The 17,008-nt window shown below is 37.6% G+C and overlaps 1 protein-coding gene across 20 annotated transcripts in view; it reads left to right on the top strand.

The window, feature by feature from the left end:
• Positions 1–17,008, top strand: part of TRIP12 (thyroid hormone receptor interactor 12) — a 139,218-nt gene that overhangs the window by 51,230 nt on the left and 70,980 nt on the right. For 13 of the 20 annotated variants that reach the window (XM_042950405.1, XM_042950403.1, XM_042950409.1 and 10 more), the window contains exons 3-4: positions 4,138–4,263; positions 5,107–5,909. In XM_042950405.1, the coding sequence (XP_042806339.1) occupies positions 4,138–4,263; positions 5,107–5,909 (929 nt within the window). The remainder of the gene's footprint in view (positions 1–4,137; positions 4,264–5,106; positions 5,910–17,008) is intronic. The other 7 variants (XM_042950418.1, XM_042950417.1, XM_042950416.1 and 4 more) reach the window with 2 other exon arrangements.

Below are 17,008 nucleotides of genomic sequence, written 5' to 3'. Positions count from 1 at the left end.
ATGAAGCCCCGAATAATTTGTTTGGTAGTATGTACATGTATTTGAATTGTGAATATGTCTGGCACGAAAAGTAATTTCAGACAAAATTTAAGACGTGATGTATTAACTACTCGTAACTAGTCACTCATTTTATCTACCATTAAGAGAAGAAGAGCTCTTTGATACAAGATTTTGCCCTTTCTTAGATGCCCTCTGGATTAGAGATGGTTTTTAACCCTTTGGACTACCAACTATTTTAATAAATAGCAGTAAAAGTAAATTAAAGTATCTAGAAAGGGGCAGTCATTATGATTTTCCTAAAAGGCAACAAGAGGCGTTTGACTCTTGGAAGCACATAACCCAGAGTTGATTGGTCTGTTCTCTTGTCAGCTGGGTTTGTTTAATGTGATCTGGCCCTTATACACTTGCTAAATAGGGAAATGATGTCAATACAATGTGGAAGCACTGTTGGCTCATAGGCAGTATTTCCTCCAGTGGTAACATATGGACTGAAATGGGATAGCCTTTCAATTAAAGTGGAAGATTTGGTTATTTATGAAGATCTTATGAAAAAGCTTAAAAATCTTACAGAAATGATTTAAAGAATTCATTTGCAGGAGGTGCTATTTCAGTGACTTCTAGAACCACCACACTTTGCCTGGTTAAACACGCTAAGGAAGCTCAAAACCATTTACTCCTGTATTTATAAAGGAAGAAAATGAGAAAAAGGAAAGTCTCCCCTGGAATTGTATTTTTTTAATTTTGTTGAAGCTGGTCTTAAGAGAAAATGTCTAAAAATTCACACTCGAAAGGAGAAAGCGCAAATATAAGATCCCAAAGAGTGGACCAACTGTGATTATTTGGTGCAAATGTTAGGGGAGATTTAATCTTTAAAGTTGGTGATGTTTTTGTCAGGAATGTGATCATAAAATAACATAGGTTTGAGTGCACTATGCCTAATCTTATTTTCACCATTAGCCCAATTATTTTTAGATTTTGCAGAAAGTGAGCTTTTTCCTCGGGAATATCCATAGGATGATATAAAAGCTCCTGAACATACACACCCACCCATTTATCTGCCTATCCTTGGGTTGTATTTTACTAAATGGGCTCATTCTGGTGCTATCACAAAGATTTTGTCATGAATTTTACTGTGTTATTCTTGCAAATTTGATTTATCGTGGATATAAATTTTACTGGGTCTTAGATTATGCTTTTTAATAAAGATTAATGTTGAGCACTAAGGTCTGATGAATCAGGGAGTTGTTGAAATGAGCTAAAAGGCATCAAGGCTTGTTAGGTGCTGAATACTGTGATATTCTGATTGGGTATGCTAGATTAGGTGTTATTATTTTATGGAGATTTACTTTACAGTATTCTGAGCTTTAATAATTTATAAATGGGCATAATAAAGCAGAGCCCTACTTTGGGAGGCCCCATATTGTCTCTTTATGGTACCATCTGTTTGCTTACTCTCTTGTGGTAAGCCAAGGACTGGCATGCTATGTATGACCCACGGGACAAATCCAGCTTCCTGCCTGTTTTTGTAAATAAAAATTTGATTGGAACATAGCCCTGCCCATTTATTTACATATTGCCCACAAAGCCATAAGTACTATCCTTTACAGAAAATGTATTAAGTCCCTCTTAAACAATAGGCAGAAGAACAGTAACGATCAGTATTTTGTATCTTAAAATATTTTTAACCAGGCCTCAGTGAGACTATTGCGCTTAAAGTAATTTTAGGAAAGGTGCAGTCAGATCATTGTGGGCGTTGTTGTATTTAAGCTAGTTTTGTGAGTTTCACTTTCTAAGATGGGTGGATTTTTTTTTTCCTTTTGTAATCTAATGTTGAGCATTGAACTGATAAATTCTTTAGTTCCTTGAAGGTGTGAGTAAGGACAATAGAAATTCAGGAGTTGATTTAAGTCGCTGTAAAGTTAGATGTATTTAAGATCAGGGAACAATTTATCTACTGTACAAAGAGGAGGACAGCTACTTCTACACCACTGTAGGCATTGGGTTAATGTTGGTCAAAATCTGTTGACAAAGAGAATGAATTCCCTTCCTTCTTTTGAGACTTAACTAGGAATATGTTAATGATTTACATTTTTTAAGATTGCCATTTGAATATTTAATTGAACGTTATCACAAAGTAGTCTAACTTTAGACTTTAAAGTTTTCTTTTAAAATGATTTTAAAATTATAATCAAGGAACATAGCAAGGGGTATTTTAAATTTTATAATGAAGTAGAAATTGTGATTTAGTTAAAAAATTAATCCTTAGCAAACTTTACTAAAATAAGAATGTAGAGAACTTGAATGACATAATTTATAAGTATTGTTCCATGGATATTAAATTGTACACCCTAAAAACAGAACATACCTTTTAAAAAGTAATTATGGGATGATTTGAAAATTTACTCATTTCATTTCTTTCTTTCCTTTTTTTTTTTTTTTTTTTAATATACAACTCTCAGATCTGTTAGTAGAAATGTAACAAAACCAAAAGCAGTTCCCAGAAATTAAATCTCTATATTAGGAAACCCATGGGTTAAAACAAAATTTCACTCTGCATTGGAAGACTATTTAGGAAAAATGCACAAACTAAATCACAGTGGATAAATCTTACAAGGTTCAGCTTGGCTACACAGAAAAAATATTAAGTAGCTTGAAAAATACTTGTATTCATTACTACAGTCACTTGAAAAGACTAAGCCCACAAGACGAAGACACTTGAAAAGACTAGCTTAGAGTTTTTTAGTAGTTGACCTATTCTAGTAAGTCTTTGGAAAGTTCTAGTCTATCATTTATTAGAATCTTAAAAATGAAAGTGGTATTATGGATCCAAAAATATTTCTTTTTTATTGAGAAGCTAATTTCATATCTTCTTTCAAGAATCCAGTATTGAACTCTTCTGGAAAAATGGAAGAAAAAAAATAAGAGACGAGAAACCTTAGAGCATCTTTTTGAAGAAATGGTGGAACTTGTATGATATGTTAAGAACTCTGTGGCATTCTTACAGATTCAGTTAGAATCATCATGTGAGGTTTCAGTGACTGATTTATAAGTTCCTTTGAGATGATGTTAGAATTAAAACCTTTGAAAGATTTTTTTTTTTTTTTTTTAACAGTAAACAGCTTTGGTATTAATGAGACTTTGTTATTCTCATTAGAATATGCTCTTTTATGTTCCTTACATGAAGGATGGATGTTGTCTGTGAATTACAATAGTTGCATCTGTTACGTTAATACCCCTCACCTCTGTAACACCAGCTTTTCTGGGTATATATTAATGCATGCTCTCTTTTTATTGCTTATGTAAATCTAATGTAATCATTGCCTGAGGTTAAAAAAAAAACCTAACCGCTGAAAAACAGTTTATTCATGTCCTGCAAACTTGCTCTTAGAACAATGCTGGCACAAGAATATGTCTTATTATAAATATAACCTAACCATATATCAATGATGGAATCTTTTGAACGTGTTTGGAATATTTTGTGGTCAATTCTTTATCTCTTTCTCTAGGACTTGGTTTTTGTTGTACTTTTTTTTTTATTGATTAGTACATTACATTCTTAGCAAATATCACTCTATTGATTTCATGTAAGTTTATTTACTGTTGAGTGCTTCTGATGATTTTCTGTGTAAAATCTGTTTGCGAATTGATTTCATCTGTCTCTGCATTTACTGTGCTAACCTGAATTCTACAAATTGGGAATCGGCAGCATTGTAGGGATGGGTCACAGACTGCCTCTTCCCCAAAGCTTTTAAGCTGTTATACTCACATTATCTAGTAAAAGTAGGGTTTAGATCTAAAGTCTGGATTTGTGCTTTGCAAAAATTTAGCATATGTGAATTTGCAGTAAAACTGTTGAAAAATTCTTTGTTGCTTAAGTAACTCTAATATTGCTACTCAGTCATGAAAAGTGGTAATAAGATTGATTTAACTCTTGGGTATTGAGTCGGTTCTAAGGCAAGTTTTTTTGCAAGGGTATTTGGTAGAGCAATAACTTAGTTTTGGAAATATTTGGGAAAAGGGTAGTCAATAATGAAGAATTGGGAGGCTTTTTAAAAAAATGAAAACATATTTCACTTTCAGTGCTGTATTTGCATCTCAGTGTCCTGATAGATTTCTGTTTTGATTTTCTGCTGACAGGTCACATTTAGGGCAGGCAAAACATAAGGGATATAGCCCTCCTGAGAGTAGAAAATCTAATTCTAAGGCACCCAAAGTGCAGTCTAATACTACTTCTGAACTGTCAAGGGGACACCTTTCTAAAAGGTAAATCTTCACATTGCTTGTACATTTTCAAGGCAGAATTATTTGCATTTAAATCATTGCATAATATTAAAATTTAGCAGGTTATCCCAAAATGTTGTGATAGGTATTTTCATTGTTCCCTGAATGTAACTTTGAGGGTTAATAGTTGATTATCTTTGCAGTGATGTCAGTGCAGCGGACTCTAGACAATGCAGTTTTGCCCTTGCTTAGAGAACCTGTTTGTTTAACAAACTTTTATAGGCATCCGAAATGCCATTTTACCTTTTTTTCCTGAAACCCTTAGGTTTTTTATTGTTTTTTGTTGGCAGAGCCAAAGGTCATTGATTTCTTAAGATCTAATTGGTAGGAGTCTTTTAGAAAGGAGTAACACAATACTATAAAACTTTCTTGCCTTCATTTGCATACAAAAATGCATACATTAATGGTTATTTAAAGCTTTGACAAAGAAGTTGTATTTACAAATAGAGCGTCAGTATTCTAGCTTCAACTGGTTCTAAGCATTCTTTTTCTTGTAAATTTAATTCATGTTTTGTGATTGGGGGGGGGGTTAGTGTCAGTAATCTTTGGGCTGAAGAAATGCCCTGATCTACAAATATTTGATCATGTCATCAAATATTTAGCCATTTAAAGTTACACCTATTCCCCCCCCCCCCCCCCAATGCCCCCAGTTTTGAACCATTTGAAAACCTGTATTTATTAAGCCCTGGACTCAATCAGGAAAACTTTTGCACCTTTTTTATTTTTAAAGCATTTATTGCATAGATTTGAGAAGTTAATAAGTATTATACGACAGGTTTAATGATGGCCGGCTGATACTAACTCTCTCCTTATCTACCCTGTCAGAAGCTGCAGTTCATCATCTGCTGTCATAGTTCCACAACCAGAGGATCCAGACAGAGCCAATCCTTCAGAAAGGCAAAAAACGGGGCAGGTGCCTAAGAAAGACAATTCTCGAGGAGTGAAACGCAGTGCTAGTCCAGACTACAACAGGACCAACTCTCCCAGCTCTGCCAAAAAACCGAAAGCACTTCAGCGTACTGAATCCCCCTCAGAAACGAATAAGCCACATAGTAAGTCAAAGAAGAGACATTTAGACCAGGAGCAACAACTGAAATCTGCACACTCGCCATCGACAAGTAAGGCTCACACCAGAAAGAGTGGGGCCGCTGGCAGTTCACGGAGTCAGAAAAGAAAGAGGACAGAGAGTTCTTGTATAAAGAGTGGTTCTGTGTCTGAGTCCGCTGGTGCCGAAGAGCGATCTGCAAAACCCACCAAGCTGGCTTCAAAATCCGCCGCCTCGGCCAAGGCTGGGTGCAGCTCCATCACTGATTCTTCCTCTGCCGCCTCTACTTCCTCCTCCTCTTCCGCTGTTGCCTCGGCCTCCTCCGCCGTGCCACCAGGGGCCAGGGTGAAACAAGGAAAAGACCAGAACAAGGCCAGGCGTTCCCGTTCGGCATCCAGTCCCAGTCCCAGAAGAAGTAGCAGGGAAAAGGAACAGAGTAAAACTGGTGGCTCTTCAAAATTCGATTGGGCTGCTCGTTTCAGCCCTAAAGTTAGCCTTCCTAAAACCAAACTGTCTCTTCCAGGGTCTTCTAAGTCAGAGACATCAAAACCTGGCCCTTCTGGATTACAGGCCAAATTGGCAAGTAAGTGGATGGCGACATCTCTTTTTAAAATGAAATGTTTCTTGGTTTGTCAGAAGTGATTATGCTTTCAAGGTAGTCAGATTTGTTTTGCTTTTTTTCCGGCCTGAGGCAGTCTCAGGTTTATTACCGGATCTATTTGTAACAGTGCATAGTAATTGATGCTGCCTTTAGTTTGAAGGAAACCGGTAAGAAATGCTGCCTTCTTATTATTACTAAGTGGTCACATTTTAGCGCCTGTGTCTTTCTCCTTATAGTTCTTAAGTTATTTCCTGTTATCAGGGCAGGACATCAAGTTGGATTTTCTATAAGCACACCAGAAAGTTATTTCAGTTATGAGTCGCTTTGGACCATGATCAAAAATCACATGGTGGGTTGTGTTTTGGGGATGATACATTCTTGATGTATGGAAATACTGAGTGAGCTAAGTTTTCAAAATAAATGTATCCTCGTATAAATTAAGCCTTATTCACATGTCCTGTTTTGTGGCCTTGAAGGAGTCTGGTCTAAAGATGAATACCTCTTATGTTCCCTACACTGGCTTTGTTTTGTCCCACATAAATGGGAAAGAGTGTTGCCCTCTTGAACCGCGGAAGAGAGCTAACATTCGGGAATAATACATTTCAAGCAGAGAAACAAACTAGATGGGAGATAGGGATCTTGAGGCACTTTTCTCTTTCTCTTTTTGTCAAAAGGCTTCTTCAGGGAAGCCAAATGTTCGTGTCATTAGAATGATTAGGACTGGTGGCGGCCCTCTTCAGTTACATGATTGCTGTCACACTGAAGGGTGTTCTTTTCTTTTTCCTATTTTGAGAAATCTAAAACACACAAAAGAATAATATAGCTCTTATGTATAGTTTTTTTTAAGCATTTAATTTTTGTAGTATTTATCCAGGAAGCTTGCTTTTGACCGTCTTTTTTTTCCTTTTTTTTTTTTCCTTGCCCTCATAGAACATTTTAGATTTATATTTTGATAGGGCTAGAACCTTTTCTTGGTTCTTGACAATTCTATATAGTGTGCTAGTATTCTTGTCAAAGTTTAGCTAATATTGAATCAGCCTAACCTAATATTGAATCACAGCCAATTGTCAGCACTGTTTCCTTTAACCCTACTATCTGTACTTTCACTTGATTCAATATTAGCTAAACTGTGATAGGAATACTAGTAGGCACCACATAAAATCTTGTCTTTAATCTGTACCATAGGGTTATTGTGAAAATAACATCTTTTACGTTGCAGCATTTTGTTCAGTTTGGCATTTAATTTTAATTTTTTAGAGTTTATTTATTTTGAGAGAGAGTGCATGCGGGGGTGTGGGGGAGAGTCAGAGTAGAAGGAGAGAATCCCAAGCAGGCTCTGCTCTGCCAGCTCAGAGTCTGGCATGGGGCTCAATCCCACAAACTGAGATCACGACCTAAGCCAAAAATCAAGAGTTAGATGCCCAACCGACTGAGCCATCCGGGCACCCCCAATTTAGTATTTTAAATACACCTTCCATCTGTCTAAAATCTTTTCAATTTCAAGGTACAGATACTGGATTAAGATTAAGATTGGTATCTTGAGGGGCACCTGGGTGGCTCAGTTGGTTAAGCATCTGACTTCAGCTCAGGTCATGATCTCACAGTTTGTGGGTTGGAGCCCCACATTGAGCTCTGTGTTGAGAGCACGGAGCCTGCTTGGGATTCTCACTCTCCCCTTCTCTCTCTTGCCCCTCCCCCCCCAAAATAAACCTTAAAAAAAAAAAAAAAAGATTGGTATCTTCAAGTCAAAAGGGAATTAAAAGCCAGGTAAAAAAGGGCACAGCCAACTGTCCCCTTGGATCTGCCAAGGTTTTCTAGGCACTTGGAGTTAGCTTATCCCTTTTATACCTCTTCTTCTCTGTTTTTAAGGAAGTAGAGAAGTGTGAGTGTGTGTGTGCGCACGCGTGCGCATACATATGTACACATGTACATATGTACGTACCCATTGTAGTAGCTGCGTGACCTCCACAGCCATCAGGCCAGGTTGAGTTCGTGGCATGTTCAGTGGAATTTACTTCTCCACTTCTGCTTTCTTCCAGTTGGCTTTACTTGAAGAGCTTACCACTTTCAGCTCTTTTTTCTGGGGAGTCCAGTGCAGGGTTGAGTTCAGATTGTTCTCGAGTGTCATGTCCTCAACTCTTCTTGGTCACTCGTTTTCTTTTCTTCAGTCTGTTAACAGGAGTTTTGAAAGAAAACCCAGCCCCCGGTGGGTTGTCCGTGGTTTCTCTAAGTGAGAAAGCACTGAATGTCCTGTTGCCACCTACCCCTCTGCTGTAATAAAACAGTCTATGAAACTCACTCTGCACGTGGTCACAAACGGAGTAGTTTAAAACTCACCTTGGATTATCTTCCTCAGTGTCACAAAATCTCTATGTGTTGTATGGTCACAAATACCACTTTCCCATTTTCACTACCACTACCCTGGTTCTGAGCCCTACGCTGTTGAAACAAGAGAAGGTGCAATTCCTTAGCATCTGATAAGTACGAGGTATTTTACATAGGCCATCCACTTACTTTTTTTTAAAAAATGGTGCTTAAGGATAGTTATTAAGGAAATGTATTTCATGAGGTGAGAACTTGCACGGGTAACGTGTCTCACAGATGGCAGAGCAGCGATCGGAAGACGCAGGATACGCGTGACTTGAAGCCACTGCTTCTCTTTGCCGCTTCCTTTGCAACTTTGTGAGCTCTGTCTTGTGCTGATACGCCGTGTTTTGGGTCGTTAAGAGACGTTAAGGTCCCAGAGGAGACGAAATCCAATTTGATCCTTCTTTACTGGTATTGATTCATCTTTAGAGGTGAATGTTGTGTGAACCCAAGGATTTATATCCTACCATTCACTACAGATTTGTTTATTTTCAAATAGGTGAAAATCATTTCAGAACAAAATAGTAGGGAATATTTACGTGTAATGTTCTTACAAGTGCCTGATAACTTGTAAATAGTTTACACGGATCATGTCGTTTACTCCTCATCAGCCCCGTGTGGCAGATACTATTCTTACAGGTAAGGAGACTCAGGGACAGTGGTCAGGTTGCCTGCCCAAGGTCACAGAACTTAGAAGTGATAGAGCCAAGAGTGAAACCCAGGCCATCTGGTTCCAGAAATCAGTCATGACACTAGAAGCATAGGATTGAGTAGATTGGGTGAGCTAAATCTAGGAAGGCTTCTTGAAGTCAGACAGGGCAGGGTGGATTTTAGGCATGATTACGTGTGTCACTTCGGGAAAGAGTTTGTAAAGTAAGAAGCAATACCGCGATAGAATTGACAGTACTTGGTAATTTTACTTAAGAACATAGGGGCAAAGTAAGGTAGTTTTTGGGGATCTCTTGAGTTTCAAGAAATGGCATTTTGGGGATAGTGAACTCTTATTATACAGGTAAAAACCCTGGGTTTGAATTCTAGTTCTGCTCTTTTATCAGCTGGCAACTGTGGGAAAGCTTGTCATCTTTTCCTTATAAATGGGCATAATCGTTTATTTGAGGAATAAATGAGCAGACTTAGCATAGTGCTTATTAGTATATGAGATGCGTGATAGAATTTAGAGTGTACACTAGAAGTTGAGTGTCTTAAGACAGAAAACATATTCGGCAACCTTTTGAGAATGAAGGACTGATAAATCCTAGCCTTTGATCAGTTTGAAGTATAGCTATTTTTAAATTTGGAAGGTCTTGATTTAGTTATATTACTTCTTCATAGTTTTGTGTGTTTGGGCCAATCATTTGGCTATAGTTACAATAGCAGCCTAGTCCCTGATGTTATATGTAAAACAATATTCTTGTGAAGCATCAATAAAAGAATGTAAAAATAACTGTAAAGTTAACGTGCCATGCAAACATATAAAATGGTGACTTGAGAGTTACTGCCATATATTTGAAGGGCTCTTTATGCATGAGGAATCCCCCCGCCCCACCCTGCACGTCAACCCGGGGACAAGATTAGATTCAGTGGATAGAGGTTGAGAGGCAGATTTCTGATTAGTGTATCTCGGGGAACCAGAATCTGCAAGTTACCCGAAAAATGGAGTAGACCACTTTGTGAGATAGAAAGCATTCCAAGTTGGGTAGTTATTTGTTTTCTTCAACTTGTTAGCATTCAGTGAACCTGTTAATTAGAATATGGTATGTTTTCTTAGGTAAAGGCTCACTGATCTGATTGGTCAGTAAAACTTCATGGATCAGTACTTACGTGATACTTTGTGAAAACTCATTTCCCACAGCCAAATACTACTCCAAATACTACTCCGGGAGATGGAGCATAGGCGTTAACACATTGAAGGCTGTGAGAAACCTCATGGTAACTTCTGCTTAACCTCGTAGTTTACAGATTTGCCTGACCACAGGTCATTACCTCGGGAGACAGCAGTAGTCCAAGGAGCACCTTTGGGAAATGATACAATACATTTAGTTGGGACACTTAAGCAAGAAGACCTTTCCCAATGTGCTGTTTCGGCAACTGTTCACAGACTGATGGGCAGGTTCCTGCTGAGGAATTAGAGTTGGCAGGAGAACTAGTGAAACAGCTACTTTTGTGATGGGCTTCCCAAAGCCTTGTGGCTTGCCAGCTGCAACTGATCAAAATAGCTCAGTGGCAAAGGTCACACACTGTATCAGTTGGTTGAAGTCTTGAGAATGCCCCAGAAAGGATAGATAGTGTTACGTGACAATTTTTAATACGCATTAGGAAATTATTCTTGCTCTGTGTTGTTAAACGTAAGCAAACAGACCTTCTCAAAATTTATGTAGCGTAAATGTATAACCAGTGGGGCAATGTAATGACTCAAATGATTTTGGAAACTATTTTATGTCTTAATGTATCTCCAGATGTTTTTACGATTATTAATGGCTTCAAGATCTGTTTTGCTAATTTGCCTTTTTAAGCTAAATTTGAAATAATAGGACTGTTTCAAAGTACGTGCTGAGTGTAGTAGGTGATGGATGGCATAGAAACGTAAGAAAGTTTGTGATCAAAATCTGGGCTGTTACAGAACTTCTTTATGGAAAAACGTAAAGATATTTCTAGTCTGATATGTCTGTTTGCAGATCTGGTTTCCTCTCATTAGTTGAGTGGACACCATGTGCACATTATTAATAACATAGCAGCAGTTATCAGCTTACTTCCAGCTTGAGTTTTCTACTCTTCTGGTGCCTTGCATGCAGCCTGTGGCCATTATTAGAACTAGACAAGAACCAGGCGGATGCAGAATTCTGGGAAGGTAATTCGGTCTAGATCAGGACTCTACCGTCAGCCCGAGACTGAGACATGGTGCTTTGCACCTCCAGCCTGGAAGGAAGAAATAAGAATGAGTTGAGAAGGAGAGAATTTAAGAGTTACACTCTTGGTTTCACCTAGAGTCTTATAGGGTCATACATGCTGAGCTTATATAATTAAATTATTTTTCCACCTCCTGAGGTGTTGGCTGAGGAGCTTAAAGGGAAAAGAATGAAGTGGTGACAGTTTTCTATATGGTGTAAGACAGCTGTTGAACTAATTTAGCAACTTAACACTGTAATAATTCTAGTATGTAATTACTTTGAAAAATCACCAATGATTCCTAATAATTTTGAGGCTTTAAAAAAATTAAATTAGGAAAATTAGTTGCCAAATTTAAGAACATTGAATGGAAACAAGTATCATCAGCTTCTTTGTTGAGAAGGCTTTGTTTTATTTTACCCAGTGAATTTTAACCAACCATGGTATGTATTTTTGTATGCCACGTTAGAATAAGAATTATTTTGGTCAGATTACTTTTTACTGAAGTTACATATAAATTGATTAGGAGAAAACAGTCTTCCCGCCACATTGCCCTTCCCCGTTGGATTATTTTGGTATCTGTTTCCATGTGTTTGGATTATGTACTCATGTTTATTTGTTGCTTTTCTCCCCCCTCCAATGTGTGCTCTGTTACACACCCTTTATGAAAGTTACCGCACCTCTGTACCCACCAAGCACATACTGCATACACTTCCCATTTGCCCAGTCATGATCAGTGCCTGATGTTTGTATGGAGACAGAAATGCCATTTACAGTTGTGTCAGAAGGGTTCCTTTCTTAAATATTTTTGTTTTTCTGGATTTAAATAATTATTTTGTTGATGTTGTTTTCCTTTTCTGTGAACCCATTACTCCAAACTCTTTGCTAATTGTCTAAATCTTTTTCAAGCTGTCTACTTGTGTTTGTTACATTTTCCTAAAGAAATAAAGCCTCTGGATGGCTGTTCTTTTATGCCTGTGCACTGTTTTTATTTAGTCAGGGTATTTTCTTCAGTCTTTGGTTTCTTCAGTCTTTGGTTTAGTTTGCTGTTAATAGATCCCACATCGTCTTTCCTGGATTACTATTTTGTGTGATGGAACCTCACTTCCACTTGCTTTCTAAGAAAATGGGCGTACAAGATTTTTAAAGGCCTTTTATTTATTGATTTTTCAGATCTTGAATGTCTGAAAGTATATTAACCTTGATACTTGTTTGAATGAACATAGAGTTCTGAGTTAGAAATTATTTTTCTTAAGAATTTTGAAGAATTACATTATTTTTAAGCGTTTTTTACTGGAAACATTCTGATTCCTAATCTGTTGTATATGTAACCCATTTTTCTGGAAACTTGCATTGTCATGATACTGCCTTCCCTTTGGGTTTTCATTTCTTGTTAGGGTACCCCGCAGCCCTGGTTTCCCTTGGGACTCTCACCTTAAAACCTGGATTAGAACCAAGCAAACCGAAATGGTTGTTCACTGTATCCTTGTTTCTTTCTCTTTCTAGATCTCCTGTTGTTTTGGATGATTATCCTCTTGGAAAGTTCTGGTCTTTTCATTCTTGATTTACTTTTTTGTTCTGCTTTCTGGTAGATTTCTTCAACTTCTTCCAACCTTTCTATTGAGTTTTTTTTGTTTGCTCTCTATTTTCAAGAGATTATTTTGTTCTCATTTCCTTTTTGTTACGGACGCCTTTCTTTTTTTGAGGACATTAATGGTGAGTTTTCTTTGCACTATTCTCTTATGACGTTTTTTGGGGGAGGGAGGTTGGTTTGGTTTTGATTTTCATACCAGGAAATTTCCTCAGGCTTTGGCAATTCCTGGTTGTTTCCTCATACTCAAATGTATGGGGACCAAAAATCCAATTTGTAAGCTCTGAGCACAGAGATGAGATTTGACTGAAACTCATTCTCTAGTGATCTGGTTGGTTTAGTCATTACAAAACCTCCTCTATCATTATTTTTAGATCTTTTTCTTTGGTAAAATTCCACAGAGAAGATTCCTTTATGCTCCTGCCTGGAGTTAAAAGCTGACCTGACCGAGGTCTGGGGGCTGAGCAGGAAAAGAGGCCACCTGTCATCTAATATGTCTTGTTGATGCTTGATCTTCCTGCCCTCCTCTTATTTTGATATGGTGCACCTATATGCAACTCTGTACTTTGAGAATTTCTTTGTTTTATACTTTCTTAAGAATAGAGGTCTTGTGTTTTGCTGGGTCAGCAGAGGGACAGTTACCCAGCTGTACAAGTGGGGGAGGGGATCTGGGGATCTGACTGCTTTATAAGCAGCCTGTCAACCAATCCTCAGTTTTAATTCCAGAGCATATCCCAGAGGTACCTGGTACCATCAATTCCTGAACCTTTGTGAGATTTTGAGTGGCCCTCTCATTGGCAATTTATCTCAGTTTTCTGGAATTTCTCGTGCTAAAATTTCTGCTTTTCATCTTGTAAAATTGTATTGCGATAGTAATCTATTCTTCTCATCCTTGTGATTTTATGCCTCAGATTCTTTTTTTTTTTTTTTTTTTTAAGTTTATTTATTTATTTTGAGAGAGAGCAAGCAGGGTAGAGGGCAGAGAGAGAGAGAGAGAGAGGAGAAGAGGAGAGGAGAGGAGAGGAGAGAATCCCAAGCAGGCTCCTCACTGTCAGCACAGAGCCTGATGGGGGCATGAATTCACGAGCTGTGAGATCATGACCTGGGCTGAAATTGAGTCAGACGCTTAACTGACTGAGCCACCCAGGTGCCCCTGCCTCAGACTCTTTTAATGCCATTTTAGTGGAGCTCTAGGAGAGGACAGAAGTGAATGCATGTGTATTCAGTCTGTCTTTAGCCGGAAGTCACATACTTTTTGATGTTTATGCACATACTTTTTCAAAAGTTGGAGCTTGCTCTGTGTGACAGTAGAATGCCCTAATATTATAAGCCAGGCTCCGTGCTGGACCTGCGACACACACTAAATTCTATCCTTGCGACAACAGAATGAGGTAGCATCCATGTTTTTGGTATGAAGAAACCAAAGTGCTTTTATTTGCCTACACACTTATTAATAGATTTTTTCCTCTCAAAAAAACTATATCATTTTAATGGCTGTAAATGGATGTACTCTCATTTAGCTCATTCCCAATTTATATTGTTCTAAATTTTTAAATTGACTAGAGCTTTGTAATTTACATCATTATCTCCTTGTTAGGTTTCTGGTTATGTTCTTTTTAAATACTGATTTATTTTGAAATTGCCCCTAGAAATATATGAATTTACATTCCCACTAATAGGGTAAAATGCCAATTGTTCAAATCCTTATTAGCTAATACTGTGTTCTGCAGTTTTTATTACTATACTGGTGTTTATTTAACCATTCCCTATTATTGGACATTTAGCTCTTTTCCAGTGTCTCATTATTAAAAACAATGCTTAGATGAGTATCTTTGTATATGTCTAATGTTTTTAATTTGTATTGCCAACTCCATGCATGAAATTGCATTGACTAGGAAATAAAAACTTGGCTTAGAAAATTCCATTTGGGAATTAGCTTACTGTCATCTGCAAAACTTATCTTTTATTGTTACTGAGTGATTTTAAAGTAACCATCTATGATCCCTTTTAATAGGATAGGTTACTTTCCATTTTGTGAATTTATTTTGGTAAAGTAACCATTAATTAGTAGGGATGTATATACTTGAAAGTAGACACGCAACACTACCAAGTTCTACCAGGTTCTCACAATTCTGTTTTGGCTGAAGGAATCAAGATCTAGTTACTGAAAATTTTCCCACTGTTAGTTAATTATCTTTATTTGGTTCACTTTTTCCAGTAGCAAAATGGCCCCATTGCAGGATTCTAAATTGAAGTCTCCATGTGGGATAATAGTCATGTTATTTGGTTTTTCTCTTTATGAAGAAAAAACAAGTCTTTCTGAAAACCTTTTGCAATAGATTCAACATGTGTAAATAAATGGGTACTTCATAGCTTTTTAAAATGTATAAACAAATTGGGGATTTGTGTTTCAAAAATCATTCCTGATCATCCTTTGATGACTTTAAATATAAATGAATTGATTTTGAATACCCTTGTTTAAAATACTGGTTTGTGTACCTTATTCATTGGTTTGTCTACTCCATTTTAAAATGGAGATGTATTTGTTATCTGTGGGAATATTGCAAAACTTAGAAGTAAAAAAAATCAAAGTAACTAATAATCTAGAAAAATTAGGACTGAAACTAATGCTGCTTAGCTTATTTTTCTAGTCTTATTTTTCTTTTCTTTATTTTTAAATTTTTTTTAATGTTTATTTTTGAGAGAGAGTGCGAGCTGGGGAGGGGCAGAGAGAGGGGGAGACACAGACTCGGAAGCAGGCTCCAGGCTCTGAGCTGTCAGCACAGAGCCTGACGTAGGGCTTGCACACATGAACTGTGAGATCATGACCTGAGCCAAAGTTGGACACCAACTGAGTCACCCAGGCGCCCCTTGTTTTTCTTTTTAAAACACAAGAGGTTTTTATTTCTATTTTTTTTTTGGGGGGGGGGGGACAAGTTTTTATTTTTTAAATATTTAACTGATTTTTGAAGTTTAGATGAGTCCATATACTGTTCTTCCTTTTTCTCTTCAAAGTCCAGGTCAGTATATATTTTCTGTAAAGTCCCATAAAGTAAATATTTTAGGTTTTACTGGCCACATAAGTTTTTTGTCACATCTTCTTCTTTTTAACAACTTACTAAAAATGTAAAAAACCATTCCTAGCTAGTGGGATGCACAAAAACAGGCTGCCAGATGGATTTGGCCCATAGGCTGCAATTTGTCAACACCTGCCTTTTTATAATTTTAATATAATTCTGTGTTATATAAGGTAAATAAATTCTTTTTTTTTTTTTTTTTTTTTTTTTTTTTTTTTTTTTCAACGTTTTTTATTTATTTTTGGGACAGAGAGAGACAGAGCATGAACGGGGGAGGGGCAGAGAGAGAGGGAGACACAGAATCGGAAACAGGCTCCAGGCTGTGAGCTGTCAGCACAGAGCCCGATGCGGGGCTCGAACTCATGAACCACAAGATCATGACCTGACCCGAAGTCGGACGCTTAACCGACTGCGCCACCCAGGCGCCCCAATTCTATGACATATATTATATGATATGTGGCATACATACATATATACACCAGTCAGTTCACATGACTGGTAAAGTCAGGAGATTGGTTTACTTCAGGCTTGGCTGGATCCAGGAGCTCAAATAAAGATGACCCTGTCGGTCCCCAGCCTGTGTTACGGCTCCCTCACCCTACCTTCCCCAAGATTACTATCCAGTCATTAATGAATTTAGCTTGTAAGAAAGCCCCTCATTTCCCTGGGCCTTGAACAAATCACTATTGTGGAGGTAGAGTTGTAATTTTAACGCTTTTCCAGAAGTATAGTAAAGATGTAGTAACCTCTGTTTTGCTTCAAAATAAGCTTAGGAATTGTGTAGTTGGCTGGGTTACGCACCTTTAAGCAAGTCAGTTAATATTTTTGTGTCTGAAAAGTAAGAATAATCATAACTTTATATCTGAAAGTGCTTTTGAAAACTAAAGCCAGTCTAATACTGTGAAGACAGTATGTTCTAGGGCACCTGGGTGTGGCTTAGTTGGTTAAGCATCCCGACTTTGGTCATGATCTCGTGGTCTGTGAGTTCAAGCCTCCCATTGGGCTCACTGCTGTCAGCAGCAGAGCTTGCTTTGGATTTTCTGTCCCTCCCCCCCCCCCCCCCCCCATCTCTGTCTCTCTCTCAAAAATAAACATTAAAAACAAAGAGGCTTGATGGTATACTTCATTTAAAAAAAAAAAAAATGTTCTAGAACTGACAG

Source organism: Panthera leo, chromosome C1 (genome assembly GCF_018350215.1).
Source record: "Panthera leo isolate Ple1 chromosome C1, P.leo_Ple1_pat1.1, whole genome shotgun sequence".
Taxonomy (NCBI): Eukaryota; Metazoa; Chordata; class Mammalia; order Carnivora; family Felidae; genus Panthera; species Panthera leo.
This window is presented reverse-complemented; position numbering and strand designations above follow the sequence as displayed.